Raw genomic sequence first — 15478 nt, 5'->3', positions numbered from 1 at the left:
AACCCAACTTAATTAATTTAACTTAATTCAACTAAAAGTCTATAACTCAAGTCACTTGAAACTTAAGTAAAACTACCTCTTGAAAACTCTATATAGTCTCCGGTTATATTTCCAGCCTTAAAATTGTGAGACTGCTTCATTATTCAGTTATTTTAAAAACTGTAGAGAGGTTTAAAAAAGATAGTAGATATCGAAGAAACCAATTCCGCTATTATTTTTTAACTATAAAAACGTTTCGTCCTGTTGAGAATGATCTTTGGAGATTGCAGGGTTACATTTCTTATCAACACGATCTCAAATTTGATCTCAGATCTAAGAAACTGTTTAGTGATATCTTATCTAATTATTAAGATACCACTTAAATAAATTGTTCTTCTACTACAAAATGGTGATCTTTTAAAAATTGTAAAATGTAAAATAGAAAACGTGAATATCTAATATTTATTTGCACCCGACCTTAGCACCACCTTACTTGAGTTTATATCAATGGCTTTGCTGGCAAAACTAACAACACTTAAACTCGGCTTAGTAGCACCCTTTGCAATATTGACAATGGTTTTGCTTTACTTTTTAGCTGATTAAGAAGATTCAAACGCGCCGATAACTGGGTTCGGGCACAATGTTGAAGGAAATTGCGTCAGCCGCAGGCCGACTAATATGCTTTAAGTATATCTAATGCGCTGGCAATATTTGTCGAAACGCGCCGCTGTTTGCACTTCTTTTTATTGGTTTTTTATATTTTTTCTTCAAACGAAATTTCGACAGTGTTAAAAAAAAACTCTTTTGCAAGACACCTTTAGTTCACAAAAATATATTTAAAAAAATGCAGCAAAAAATTTTTGATTTGAGGTTGGGTTTTTTGGCAACAGTAGCGTTACGGTAGCGGCGCTGCATAAACATTGGCTGCGAACGGAAGGTGCACATAAGGGTTTGATTTTCAGTTGCCGCGCTCTGTTTTTGCCCTAACTATATATCTAGGCCGGTATGTATGTTTGTATTCTATCGACTTCGTGCAATGTTAAGGCACGTAGCGCATTGAGGCACAGACTGGCACATACAAATCAAACGAGTTGCCAACAGTAGCTGCCTTTTTTGACACTACTACTCCCCCATCAGCTCACATTTTGTCTGTAAGTGCTCAGCTCTTCATCTGGCAACTTGCGACATTGCGCGACAATTGCGGCATAATTGACGCCACAGTAGGTGACTAATCAGCATTTGACGATCACAAGTTGCTCTTAGCGCTCGGAATAGGCAAATTGATTGATTCTTTCGGGAACGCATTGACATTTTGCATAATTTGAGAAAATGCGCCGATTCGTTGGCGCTGATTGCCTGCTTTGTAATTATGCAAGTCAAAATTTGTCAATTGTCAAATATTTGTTTATGACAGCGCCATGAAGGTTTGGTTCTGGGCTTGCATTCGCAAATTACGGAACACATACATCCATACATGAGTAATTTGAATGCCTACACAAAAATAGCTTCCTTGATTGGGTAATAATTTCGAGAGCATAATTTTTTTGGCGTAGATCACCAAGAATGATGCACAGTTACGTAAGCGTTGAATATGGCAATAAAGTCAAATATTTTGCAGCAGCGATCAGCGATCCACAGCCGACACGATTGGGTTTCTGTAACAAAATGGCAAATGGTTGAAGCCAGTCGTCAACCGTAGAGTCCAGAGCGACTTTAAGTGGAAAATATTGATGATTTAACCCACAAGCCTTATTAGAAAATGAGGAGGACAACTGTGAGCTCAGACTTTTCTTGCAATATGTTTTTTAAAGAACCTATATATATACTTTTTAACAAAGTTCGTCTCAAATATCACTTGAAATATCCCTTATGAAATCAACTATCTAATCTCTTAAAAAAACAGGCACAAGTTCCTAACACACAGGCAATTGCTCTTGCAAGGAATGGAGACCCTAATCTCCATTGACTGTATAAAAATAAATTGTAAGCCTTTAAGCAATCTTTTATGAAAAAGACGGAGATATCAATGTCCACTCGGGTTTTATCGTATATATATAAGCTCGCTAAAGTTAAAAGTATAGAGTCTGTATACGAGTACAATATATCAGAGATTCCAAACGACACAAGCAGTTTTAACGGTGAAGAATGGTGACATGTTAAGCGCTCTCAATCAGAAAGCAATCTTACAAGCAGACGAAGAATTGATATATACTTAACATCTATCCAGTGGAATTGTTGTAGCCAGAGCTTTATTAAGCCCAACCAAAGCTCTATAAGTAAAATAAAGCTAATAAAGACTATTCAACTCTAAAGGATAGCATTTGCTTTACTTGCAGCTTGGCATTCATTTAGGCTTGATGTCGCTAACAAAGATCAAAAATTCTCAAAAAATATAGCGAAGATTTTATAAGAAAATATAGCGTGCAGCGGTTAAAGTATAAAATGGCGAAAACACGAGCTCATTTGAAGAAAAAGAAAGCGTTATTTCAACAAGACCGATTCGCAAAGCAATGAAAATGATGAATGATGACAAAATTACATATGTTGGACTTTGAGTTGCTTTCTTACTTAACATATTCTCCGAATCTGCTCACCAGTGGCTTTTGCTAGTTCTTAAACCTCAAGAAAATGCTCGATGGAAAAAAAATTGAGGAAATTGAGAGAAATGAGAAGGTGCTCGCCGAGATTGTGGCCAACTTTAAAACAAAAGACAAATCGTCGGTATCGTCGGAAAAGTTATAGTCTTTGAATAAAAGCGATTTTATTTTTCAGCCTGTTTGATAGTTTTAGAGTAACTATATGATTATTTATATGTTGGTAATTCCACACAACTTTTTATTGGCGCAGTATATAAATTTTAATTTTCTTAAGTGCTTATGTATGTAAGTAAATTTGAAATGCAAAAACAATGCGAAAATACGTATTTTTCTACGCCAATTAAAATATTTACCGAATTGCGTATTTTATGCGTAAACTTACAAAGTCAAACAACACAAAAAATTTGCTCATACAATTTGCTACACTTTAAAAATAAAGCAAAAATCCTTGAAAGATGTCAATAGCCTTTGGAAGCGTGAAAGAAGCAAATTATATAAGCTAAGTGGTTATGAATTATGCAAATACAATAACAAAATTTAGCAAACCAAAAAGCGCGCGTAAAATTCTTTCTTAAATCTGCCGCAGCTAACTTAACTAAAACACTGAAAAAACACCAAACACAATAAATAACATGGACGAAAACAATCCCCAACCATAGACATACGAGTACACATATAGGTGCTGGAGCAACGCGGTGGGGATAAGGTAAATTAACAAAAGTGTCAACGTACCTTTTAAAGCTGCGTTTCAGCGTTACTGCCGCATACCTGAGCACATGTTTCACAACGCTTTACGCACTCACCACCGCCGCTGTCGCCGCCACAGCAACGTCGCCGAGATCAATGCCTTCTGCGCAGCGATCGTAGATGCTCATTTGAATTTGGCAAAAATCAATGATTCGGTGGCGTCTTTGCGCCACAATAGCGCTTACGGCATAAAGAAAAACAATAGCTACATGTACAGTATGTATGTTATACACAGCACCGTATACAAAACACACGCACCTTGTGCGTAAAACGGTCTCAGCGTTAAAACGCTGGATATGCTGTCATGAGGTATTCCTGCTTTGGGGGCGCACAGTCACAATATTCACACACACCTATGCATATGTATGAATATACATATAAACATGTTTAGCTACGCATTATGCAGGGGTAAGTTTATTAACATTTGATTTGTATTTATTATGTGTAATTGCGTTGGTTTCTCAACAACACTTTGGCGGCATATGCGTAGGCGATTGAATACGTTGTGTTCTGCTGTGTGTTATGTTGTTATTTGAGAAAATTCCAGTAAGATCAATGATTCCTTGCCAAAATGAATATGAAATTTCGCGCGTTCGCCTTGAAAAAGAAGAGTAGAACTTGCCGCTGCTACGTAGGCGTCGCTGAACGCAGCTGGGCAAAAATTTACAGATTTATGTAAGCAGTGGCAGAGCAGTATTATTGTAGAGAAAATTAATTTGCAAGTTGGTTGACGTCATTGCCATAATGGCATGTTTGTTCCGGAACAAAAAGCAGTTGAGGAGCTCAGCAAATGAGCGACGCTGCAAGCACGCCATTTAAAGTACACTTGCTGATTTCCTACTGCTATACACTGCACTAACAACACAACAACAGCAAATTATCACTTCTTAAACACTTAACAACTAAGTATAACCACTTTTCACGAAACTCACACAACTTTTTCTTTCACTTTCTTAACACATATCCGCTATTACCAAATAATTGCCGCTTAAATTATGACCTTTTCCGGTTAGCGCGACATCTATCGCATAGTAGCATGATTTAGTTTTGTAAAATATTCACTTGATTATAAATCTAAGAAACGCTCCACAGGTGAGCTAAGCAGAGAACGTAGTTTACGTAATTTACGTTCTCGGTCAAAGCATTACTTTTTCCTTTAATATCCACTTTTTATTGCTAATACTCACTTTATTCAGTTGTACCTGTTTATTGATGCTTGATTATTAAATTAGTTATTTAGAGCAAAATTATTTTTAATTTTGCGCATTATTTGAAACCGAATGCTCGGCTCCTTTATAAATGCAACGCTGCATGTATTTAAAACCAGAGAACGTACGTTCTCTGTAAAACCAGAGCGAATGTGCGTAGAATGACGTAAACGCTAAAAAGGCAACCGTAGAAGCAGAAGTGACAAATTATGATAGAAAACGTACTGAGTGGAAATGAAAAGTCGTAAGAAAATTTGTGAAAATTCAAATCCTGCGAATTTTAATGCAAAAAAAAATTGTTGAATAAATTCTTGAGACGCGAAAAAAATATGATAAATGCAAGTTGTTTGAAAAAAATAGCAAATCAATAAAAAACCGCATATAACCAAAAAGTCGAGCGGCAGTAAAATTTTCGTCGGCCGAAATTGCGACAATGAAGAAGCTGTGCGTCGTAGCACAAACCACCGTAAGAAAATTTAAAGATTTATTCCAATGAATCAGCAACACCTGAGCGAAAAAATATAAAGAAGTCATATCAAATATAAATGAAATAATCAATTGAAAACTGAAAAAATATATTTTTCCAGTCAAAGGCCGAAAAGTGTAAAACAAAAGACGTGCGGTTTAAAAAAAGTGAAACGTCAGAGCGTATGTGAAGTGAAAAAAATGGTCTAAGCTTGACAAATAGCATGACACTCACGCTTTTTTTTGCAGGATAGGATATTAATTGCAAAAAATTTACAACAACATTTATAGTATACCTAGCCGGAGTGATAATTTATTAATTTATGTAAATGTTAAAATGCTTCATTAAAGGAATTTCACGAAATAGGTTAACAGCCGCTCTGTGATATAAAAAATTATCAAAGGATCGCCAGCAGAAGTGCACAAACGACACAAATATAAGACAGCTGTTCTTAAATTTAATCCGAAAAGCCATAATGAATTTCACTTCTAGCGGGTGATTTAATAGTAAAAACTTTGCGTATTATATTGGCAAGAGGATTAAATATTTTCAACGAAGGTATGTACTTATAATTTTAATACATATATTAGTTTTACTCTAAAAATATATAATACTACATCCTAGCACTTCTTATTTTAGTATTACCACATCAAAACCACGCACCAAGTTTTCGATTGGTAGGTAAATGTCCAAAATATTTCGAAATTATCCGCACATTTATTTGAATAAGTTCGAATTTTTCAAAATTTATATGAAATAAGTCGTTTCATCGTTACCTTTTAAGCCTTTTTAACAATTTAGATGTTTACGAAATTTATAAGCAAACAATTATTTCAAATATATTAGTTTCAAATAATATGGTTATCGCTATTAAAAATAGTTTACTTAACATGTATGTATTATATCTGAAGCAATCAATACTAATTAGTTGATACTTTTCATTCTGGCATCTCATGCAAATGAATGCACATCAACCAAGACGAAAGCACCTTTGTATAGAAATTTTATCTACATACATAAATATCAATATCTAAGCCTACCTGTCAGTGACTTCTCTCAATACCCATCATAAATTGAACTCAATGACAAGTAGTAAAACCTTCATTTTTTTTATGTTGAGCTTTGAAAATTAAGGAAAGTATATAGAACTTCATTATAGTATACATATGTATGCACATTAAATTTTTTCTTATTGCTCAAGCTATTATATTTTCTTCAATATTCATACCTATTACAACTTCGTCCGCCCCAATACTCTTGCTAAGTTCTACACAAACACACTCCTCAGCTCACGAACGCCGCTGGGACGCCTGCATTGGCGCGCATTGCACATACGCACACGATTATTGTATTATTTGTACCCACACATAGAAATGCATCGCCCACTCTATTATATTTATCCGTGCAATCATTGCAGTTATCACTAGACTACAACTATCATCGTCAGTCTGCCATAGTAAGTAGCATACATATATTGTTATTTAAAAGGTTTCTAACGAAGAGTACACATTTGTACGTATATTATGTATATATATATATATATGTGTGCACACACAAGTGACACCTATATTTTCTATTTGTTGTTTGCAAATGTGTTGATGTACTTACATTTATACGACTTGTTTTACCGAATTACTTTCCACACTGCTTTCAACAAGGATAATTAATTTTTATTTAATGTACATACTCGGATTTATAACGAATTGAAAAACACTGCATGATTAATGACGTAAGTAGGTATGTGTAGCTAGCATATCAAAAGTTCGTATGGTTTCAAGTCAATTATTTCATAACTATCGATAATTTGAAAATATTGATGGTCGGCGAAAAAAGGTGAAATGATGCACTGTCGTTATATAGTTATTATAGTTTGCAATAAATTCATTATTTTTATCAAAATTATGTATAGGTATTATACAATCCAGACATTTTGCTCACAATATAATGTTGTTATGCAATGCTTGGACTTGCAGACAGTTTACTTTGTGTATTAATAGAAAAACTTTGCTGGCCCGACAATGTTGGACTGGCTCCATACAAGTCTTATATGATTGTAGCAAAACAAATAAAAAGCTAAATTATGGTAAGACGGATATGATGCTGATGTGCCAATCCTACACCAGATATAAATTCGAGAATTTTCCGTTCACATAGAAGCTTAATTAATCACAGCAATAAATATTTGGTTATGTAGCAGTTACCTAAGAAAGTTGCTGTCGAATATTGTAGAATGATGTGGTCGATGGTCTCGATTACCCGAACCGCCAAAATATCGTGAAACGACAAATAGCCTGTTTGTTGTTGTAGTGCCACAAAATGTCTCTCAAGTAATTTGGAGGAATGGTGGCGAGTTGGCAATTCTTGACCGGATTAAAATCCGGGTCCGTTCCGGTTACGTAGTCCCGACTGTCGTGCGAAGGCACAATAAACCTGTTTATTTTGGCATGCTTTATAAAAATAATATACTTTGCAGGTTTATGTTATTTAAAACTAACCAAATTTCCTTAATTAAAAATTATTTTTTAAATATGTACATATTGCAGTTACATGAATGTATATTTTCTGTTTTACCTTCAGATGCGAACGACTGAGTTTCGTGAAATTTTATATATATTCTTCATCACGCCAAGAACTTAGTGTCCAAGTCCAGAAGTAATTCTGCAGCTGCAGCTGCTAAAGCAGCACAGTGCGTTAGACGGGACTTACTACGCTAAACATTGTTTGCATAGAGATAATGTTTAGACCAATCAAGAATTTCATTAATTATATTCAGAAGAATGCAAGTGGCAGTGCGATATTTGGCAGCAATACGACAATAGCCGACAACGAAACCGAACCAGGTGCCGAAGAGATTGTCACCGAACCAACAAAAAGTATTCGTGTCGAAAGTGAAGCGACACGAGAGCAAAGTGCGAGGGACGGTCGTGTAGTGGAGACAACAGTGGTTTCAAAACTTTTGAATGAACAAATAGAGAACAAAAACATGAAGCGCATAGAAGTGAATAAATTAAGTGTTATTAATTGTAAAAACACAACTGTAGAAGTGATTAACGGTAATGAGCCGAAGGGCATCTCAGTTTATGATGGTGACGATTGTGATGCCGACGATGACATCGAATTGCAGATAAAGAGCAGCGTTATGCTGCGACCGCCGTTAAAACGTGCTGCTAGTTTGGTGGAAAACCTAGCGGACGAAGTAGATGGTGAATTGGAGGACGTGCCATCGCAAGGTTTCCTACATGAATACCATGATGGCATTGGTATTGATTCCCAAGATGAATTTGAGGAGTATCAGCAAGAAGGTGTAGAGGCAGTTTCACTGCCCAGCGATGATGGAGTAGCCGTTGGGGGAGAGGATACAGCTGACGAGAAATTTAACACTGAAGAAGAGGACGCTGGCGACATATTTCTAGAATTACCAAGTGATCAAGAGCAACGTTTAGAAGGTAAGCAAGACTAAAAATTGACGAAGGGGACGATATTATTTTTATCGAGATATTTTTTTTTAATTATGTTTAATAATTTTTGCATAGTTTAAAAAAAATTAATTGCAAAATTATGTCCTGAAAATGTTTCCAAATCTAATGTTAAGTTGTCAAAATTTTTTATTATTTCAGACAGCGAAATAATCGTGCTAAACGATGGGGATATAAACTCTTCAACTGTATCCGATGTGCCCTCGGAGGATCCATTAGCCATCGATGATTTCACACAACCATCGAATTCGGAAATTAAGGATATGTCGAATCCTTTGGATTCCTCCACTAATGATGAGGCTTCCACCAGCGCCGATTTACTATGGATTACTATAGACGACCTAAAGACAAATACTATAACGCCAAATGCAGAAAAAGACTTACCAAGTAAGGCACATATAATTACGCCTACAAGCCCATCACAGCACCTGCTACCCACTACGACGGCGGACAAACAGAAACTCAATAGCGCACTCGCTGCCAATACTAGTGCGGCAAAGCTAAGCAACCAACATGATGAAAATGCCGAAGAGTTACGCAGCGACGGCTCCGACTCGGGGCTGGGCAGTGAAACATCGGCGCTGCAGACAACGCTAAACGGTCTAGCCGACACCAGCCAATTAACGGCGCCCAACGACAGCGATGCCATCAATACGCCCACAGTTAACAGATCCAAAGTAATAACGAATATTGCTTGCAACAGCAGCGGCGACAGTGGCAGTGGTGGTGCCAATGTAACATTCGTCGACAGTGCGAGAACCAACACCAGCGCTATTGTGCCTGTTGCTGTTAGCGCCGCCTTGCCATCACTAGCTGCGTTAACGAAACCGCTACGTTCGAATTTGAAACGACGACTCGATGAGGATGATGCACTCATCGACGCAGCACACGAAACACAGCTGGCTACCACCGGCGTCGGTACACAAGTTAAAAAGCTGAAGCGCTCGATTAACTTCGAAAATGTACAAGTTTACTACTTTCCACGGCAACAGGGTTTCGGTTGTGTGCCCTCGGCGGGCGGTTGTACGCTGGGCATGGGCGCACGACATATCGGCTTCAAAACGCTTACACTAGCCGAACATGCCGCCGAATTGCGGCGTGCGCATCGCTTGCAGCTGCAAGAGATCAATCCACGCGGCTCGTCGAGCGATGACAGCGAAGAGTCCGAAGAGGATTACTTAAGTGAGGGTAGCGGCTCGGATTTGGATGCCGAATCGAATGGCTTTCTGCAACCGGTATCGCCGAAGCAGCGACGCGCTTTACTCAAAGCGGCTGGTGTGCGCAAAATCGATGCGGCCGAGAAAATCGAATGCCGCGACATACGCAACTCACGTGAGGTGTGCGGCTGCGCGTGTGTGGAATTCTGTGATCCAGAGACTTGTGCTTGCAGTCAAGCGGGCATCAAATGTCAGGTGGGTAAAGTGAAGAGATTTTTTTTTGTCTTTGCATTTCAAAACTATTCATTGCTATTATTTGCACTCACTACAGGTTGATCGCGCCATGTTTCCCTGCGGTTGCACTCGTGACGCCTGCCTCAACACAGTGGGCCGTGTTGAATTCAATCCGACGCGCGTACGCACACACTTCATACACACAATCATGCGTTTGGAAATGGAGAATCGCCAACAACAGAATCCACCACTCTGCAGCACGATGAGCAGCTACAGCTTGTCAACTGCCTGCGCTACCACCGCCACCGTTGTCGGTGCACACACCAGCGCTCTACCGCCGACGCCTTCGTACGCCAATACGCTACCGGGCAGCTATTATGCCATGCAAACACAATCAAATTATAGTTCGGGTTACGCATCGCCCGCATATCCAAGTGAACCGGCTGCCAATTACTATCAGCAACAAAGCACGGCCACAGCCACCCATTACAGTGCAGTTAGTTCTAGCGATTTGCAAACGACCGCAGAACAACAACAACAACAAAGCTTTCAATTGGACACCTTGGATGCGGGCCTGTTCGCGGGCAGCGCGTCGGCCACCACAGCGTACGGCGAATTGTTGCCAGCTTACGGCAGCGCGGTTGGTGTGTCGGCCAGCACCGCCACAGTGAGCGCTTATCATCAGAATGTGAACTATTCAACACAGGTGAGTACTGTGCCATGAAATTGTCAAAATATAGTGCATTACCTTGTTTTCTATAAACGAACTTTGAAGCCCTATTTGAACTAAATAAATTTCGTAACTAGGCATCTTGCAGGTTAAAAGATATTTAACTTGATTTTGATCGCTCAGTTTGTAGGACAGCTATATGCTGGTTGTCCGAACTAAATATTTATACGTGCCTAATTTGCTGTAGATATCTTGCTTATAAACTTTATTGGGTCTCCGATATCTCTTACTAATTAAATTGAAATTAATTTGTGATATGATATATAGTATATGAGCTTGATACTTAAAAATAACCTTACAACTTTCGAAAATCGCAAATTTTCAAAACTGAAAATCTTTTTTTATTCGCGGAAAAATAAACATTTATTATTGCAGGTCTCCACCTACACTGCCTATCAGCAAACTACAAGCGCTGGCCCCTACCTACCGCAGCACAACCAGCAAAGCGCCACAGCGGCAGCTGCCGCGCCAGCACAATCAACGCTAGCGCCACCACCAACGACCTACAGCTCATGCGCCGTACCATCGCTGCCACCTTACGGCACCGCCACCACAACCGCAGCAGCAGCACAGTATCAAGACACGAGCAGCTACGCGCTTGTCGATACCACAGCGCCCAGCTGCATTAGCATGGAGGACAGCGGCGGTAGCGAAGTGGGTAGCGACGCAGAAGGCATAACCAGCGCCAAACACATTAGCAACGCCACCAATGGCAGCACTAGTATCATCAACAGCAATAGCATAATCACCATTGCTGCTACCAATAACAACAATAATACTTCCTGCAACAAAAGCGCTAACAATACGCACATACCCACGGATGATTGCAAAAGTGCTAGCAAAAGCGACATTAGCGCAGATAGCGACAGCAATTTCATACAACTCAGCACACCGATTTCCAGTGCAACACGTCTATCACAAATCAATGATCTACTACAACACAATCGCCATACAACCGCCACACTTGTGTCCGTCTCACACACAACGTGTTTGAGCGCAAATGATGGCGCCAACAACGTCGTCAGCAGCCGCACCGTCACTACCGATTGTGATTACAGCGACAGCAATAGTCAAGATGCGATAAAAAGCGACACATTAGACGAAGTGAAGGCAGCAAAGGTGGAAGTCGTCGAAATACTAAACACAACAACACAATCCACAAACTCAATCGAGTCGACGAAAAGTTGCACAACAAATGCAGAACCCAAACCAAGTGTGGAATCTGTTAAAGCGACAGCATTGGAAAAAGCACAAACCGTTGCAAACGCAAGGCATAATGCCACAGAAGACACAGGCAAACTGATGGGTGTTGATGTCGATAGCATTGCTGCAACAAGCAAGAACACGGACGAGGTTACTAAAACGCTTAGTCATGCGGAAGCTTTGAATGACATTGGCAGCGCTGATAGCGCCGTTGAGCAAACAGAGGACAACACTGCTGTAGTTATAACTGCAGTCGGCGCTGCTGTGACGGTTACAGAAGCACTCAATGTGGTCAGCAATTAAGAAGCGCAAGGCGGTGTCAACTTTTCGTCTATGGAACAGACACAAAGCCACTCAACAATCAGATGCTTTGCAAGCACTCACAATCACATATACATATGCATACAGCCGCGCTAGCGCCACGCCTACTACGTCACTCTTAGCAATTTTTAAGACAAGACTTGATTTCTATTAGCCTCTAGAAGTGGTAAGCGTAAAACGGTATAAGTAAAAGTACAGCAATGGCGTATGAAACGAAAGTAAAAAAAAATTTATATAAAATAAACAAAAAAAAAGTTTAAGCGGAATTTCGTAAGTGAATTAGCTCGCAATCAAACGTTAAAATTGAAATCACATATACACATATATGAAAAATAATTACAAAAAAAAAAAAGTAAAAGCAAGCAACAATTATACCTATAAGCTAAGCTGTCTAGCAGCCGAAATGAATGAATGAATTTTTTGTAGCCAAGCAGCAATCTGCTTCGATAAGTAATGTTAAGTTTTTCTTCTTTGTTGCACACTACTCACGAGATAACTTATGTATAGAATTTGTATAATAAAAAACAAGACACACACACACACTACCACACACGCAATTAGTAATTTTCAACACTGTATGAACAATTTAATATATACTGGTAGCATATACATACATACTTATATAATATATACTATATTTAATGTTAATTAATTATATATATATTTATATATATATAAAAAGTTCATATTCCTTTTTAAATTATGGCTAATAAAAGAAAATACTACTAACTATAATATTATATGTATGTATGTTAAAGCAAAGTGTGTGTGGTTATGTAAACTTCTTCAAATTTTTTTAAATTTTCTTTTAAGATTTTTTAATGCCCATTTAATATTTATATATTTTTAATTTTATGTGTGTTGGCAGTGAATTCCATATTTAGCATATTTAGCTAGAGAAACAGCGAGCAAATATAGCTGTGGAAGTCATTTGAAGCTCAGAAAATTGTTAAAGACATTTGGCAGGTGAATTTTTTAAATATTTTTCAAACAAACTTAATTGTTATTGTTGAGTTGAAAGTTTGTAACGGGATTCGCACAGTTTTAAGTTGATAAACCAACGTTGTGGTGAATAAAGATAATATATGTATTTGGATTTTTTTCTTGTCCGAAGGAATAATTGAATAACAGCAACCTAACTTAAAATTTTCAACTTCACCTTCTTTGAACTCACCATAAGGCAACTTTATTTAAAATCTGCGTTCGTTAAAGCACATAACGGATATATTTGTATTGCTGCTTTTGGAAATTCAGTGACGCATTTAGAAGCAATTAAAAATTCCTAATTTGTTTAGTAATTTTTTCCCTTCACAAAAAAATACTTTTTTTAAATATAACAAGCAACAATGATTTCTGCAATTAATTTTCATTCCCAAAAAAAAAAAATTTTTTTTCAGACATTGTTATGCACAGTGTCACAACCTCCATATTATTATTTGGTTTTCTCTTTTGAAATTTGAAAAGCCAGTTTTTTTTCAAATAAATATATTGAAAATCAACTAAAAATGAAATTTGCGCTGTAATATCTGAGCAACTTCAACACAAATATACACAAAAGTCTGTATTCTGCTTCCCAGTGTATTTGTAACTTTTTAAATCTACCTCCAAACTTTTAAAATTATTTATTTTATTCTTTAAATTGCATTTAATTTTCCTTTTAAATTACACTAATTACATTATTATTTTAAATTTTCGCTGTTTCTCTGCCTCAACACACAACTTTATTTTATGGTATGTATATATATTCTAAGTACTATTGCTTCCAATTAATTAGCTTACGGGTAAATATAAATTTTTGTTTCAGATTATTAGAGTAAGCCGGTCTAAATGAGTTACTTGATAATTAAATATTACTATTATTATTATTTTAAAATGATTGATTGCTGATTGCGGTTTTCAGCGAAATAAAACAATTTTTGAAATTAATAAAATAAGACTTCTCTTAAAATTATCTTTGTGTATTTTTTTTCGTTGTTTTACCGATTATTGAGATTTCTTTTTGTTAGTTTTATTTACTACTAATTATACATATTTATAGTTTTATATTTTTTTTAGTAAAGAAAAAAATTTGTTTAGTACAAAAAAACCTAATAATAATTAAATAAAAATAAAATTAATTTAAAAAAGTTTTCACAACTGTAAAAAAAAAGTTTGTAAAGTATACATATACGCATTAAAATATAAAATAACCATAACAATAATAAAAAACAACATTTAACGAAATGTAATATAATGACAATCGAAAAAAGGTATTTATGTATAACATAAACTATATCATAAACAATAAATTAAAATATAAAATACTAAAAAAAATGCAATAAAATAGATTGATAAATATAATAAAAATAATAATAATACAAAAAATTAGCAATAATTAATAAATAATAATATATTTTTTTACTTAAATGAAACAAAAAATGTGGAAGAGAAATGAAGAACAAATTAATAAATATTAAAAATAACTAAAAATGGTAAGAAACAAAATTTAATTAAAAAAATAGCATAATTAAAACGCAGCTAAAGAATAACTTAGAATCGAAAGGCTATTAATTAATAATCATAACACGAATAACATTGAAAAATAAAATGTATAATAATTGAAAATCGGATTCAAATAAATTATAAAAGAAAACATAAATTGAAAAAATTAAAAAAAATATATATACATATAAATAAAAAAAAAACTTGAAAAGAAATAAAAAATAGCAAATAGAAAACTCAAAAAAAGTGGTTTGAAATAAATTAAAACATAAATTTGTAAAAAAAAAAAAAAAATAAAAAATAGAAAATAAAAAACACTTGGAAAGGAATAAAAAACAAGTAAAATCATTAACCAAAGCTATAATAACCTTCACATATCCAACGGATTCCATACAAGAGCTTGATTTTGATCGGTCAGTTTGTATGACAGCTATATGCTATATGGATCCGATCTGAACAATTTCTTTGCAGATTGTAACGTTGCCTTCTACAATATTTCATATACAATTTCGTGAAGATATAAATGTTAAATAAAAAAGTAGTGCTTAAAAGGACTGGAACCAAAGATTTGGCAGAAAATAATTAAAAATAAATAATATTTTTTGAAAGGAATAAAGAGAAAAATTATAATAAATTACAAAAACAAAAAATTATAATTAAAGCACATAATAATAATTATTCAAAAATAATAAATATTAAAAAATGTTAAGTAAATTTTATTTGCATTTCTTTTTTCATTTTACTTGTGGTATATTTTTTATTATAAATCAAACAAGCAAGTTTTTTAAATTTTTTTCACTTATGAACCTTTATAAATATAAAATTATTGAAACAAATGTAATTATTACCTCAAATGGTTATTTGCTCAATAATTCTTTG

At 35.7% G+C, this 15478-nt stretch overlaps 1 protein-coding gene across 5 annotated transcripts; it reads left to right on the top strand.

Moving 5' to 3' along the window:
• The first annotated feature begins 4724 nt into the window (after nt 1–4724).
• Nucleotides 4725–14066, top strand: Axud1 (AXIN1 up-regulated 1). 5 transcript variants are annotated; one of them, XM_014247778.3, is made up of 6 exons: nt 4725–4997; nt 5348–5555; nt 7575–8443; nt 8615–9885; nt 9962–10570; nt 10970–14066. In XM_014247778.3, exons 3-6 carry the CDS (start codon nt 7732–7734, stop codon nt 12098–12100), a joined length of 3723 nt encoding a protein of 1240 aa, XP_014103253.2. In that variant the 5' UTR covers nt 4725–4997; nt 5348–5555; nt 7575–7731; the 3' UTR covers nt 12101–14066. The 5 variants fall into 5 exon arrangements, with proteins under 5 accessions (XP_014103253.2, XP_036225170.2, XP_036225169.2 ...); XM_036369277.2 differs by having other exon boundaries at nt 5246–5555; XM_036369276.2 differs by adding an exon at nt 5637–5674 and having other exon boundaries at nt 4725–5555.
• Nucleotides 14067–15478: the final 1412 nt, after the last annotated feature.

This window comes from Bactrocera oleae, chromosome 3 (genome assembly GCF_042242935.1).
Source record: "Bactrocera oleae isolate idBacOlea1 chromosome 3, idBacOlea1, whole genome shotgun sequence".
Taxonomy (NCBI): Eukaryota; Metazoa; Arthropoda; class Insecta; order Diptera; family Tephritidae; genus Bactrocera; species Bactrocera oleae.
Note: the sequence above shows the minus strand (reverse complement) of the source record. Positions and strands in the feature narration are given on the sequence as shown.

What these genes read in the sequence shown, in the direction of transcription:
- Axud1 (XM_014247778.3), top strand. Translation starts at nt 7,732, where the DNA reads ATGTTTAGACCAATCAAGAATTTCATTAATTATATTCAGAAGAATGCA. An exon ending in AAGCGGGCATCAAATGTCAG is followed by an intron (nt 9,886 to 9,961) that starts GTGGGTAAAGTG and finishes CACTCACTACAG; the next exon opens with GTTGATCGCGCCATGTTTCC. An exon ending in ATGTGAACTATTCAACACAG is followed by an intron (nt 10,571 to 10,969) that starts GTGAGTACTGTG and finishes TTATTATTGCAG; the next exon opens with GTCTCCACCTACACTGCCTA.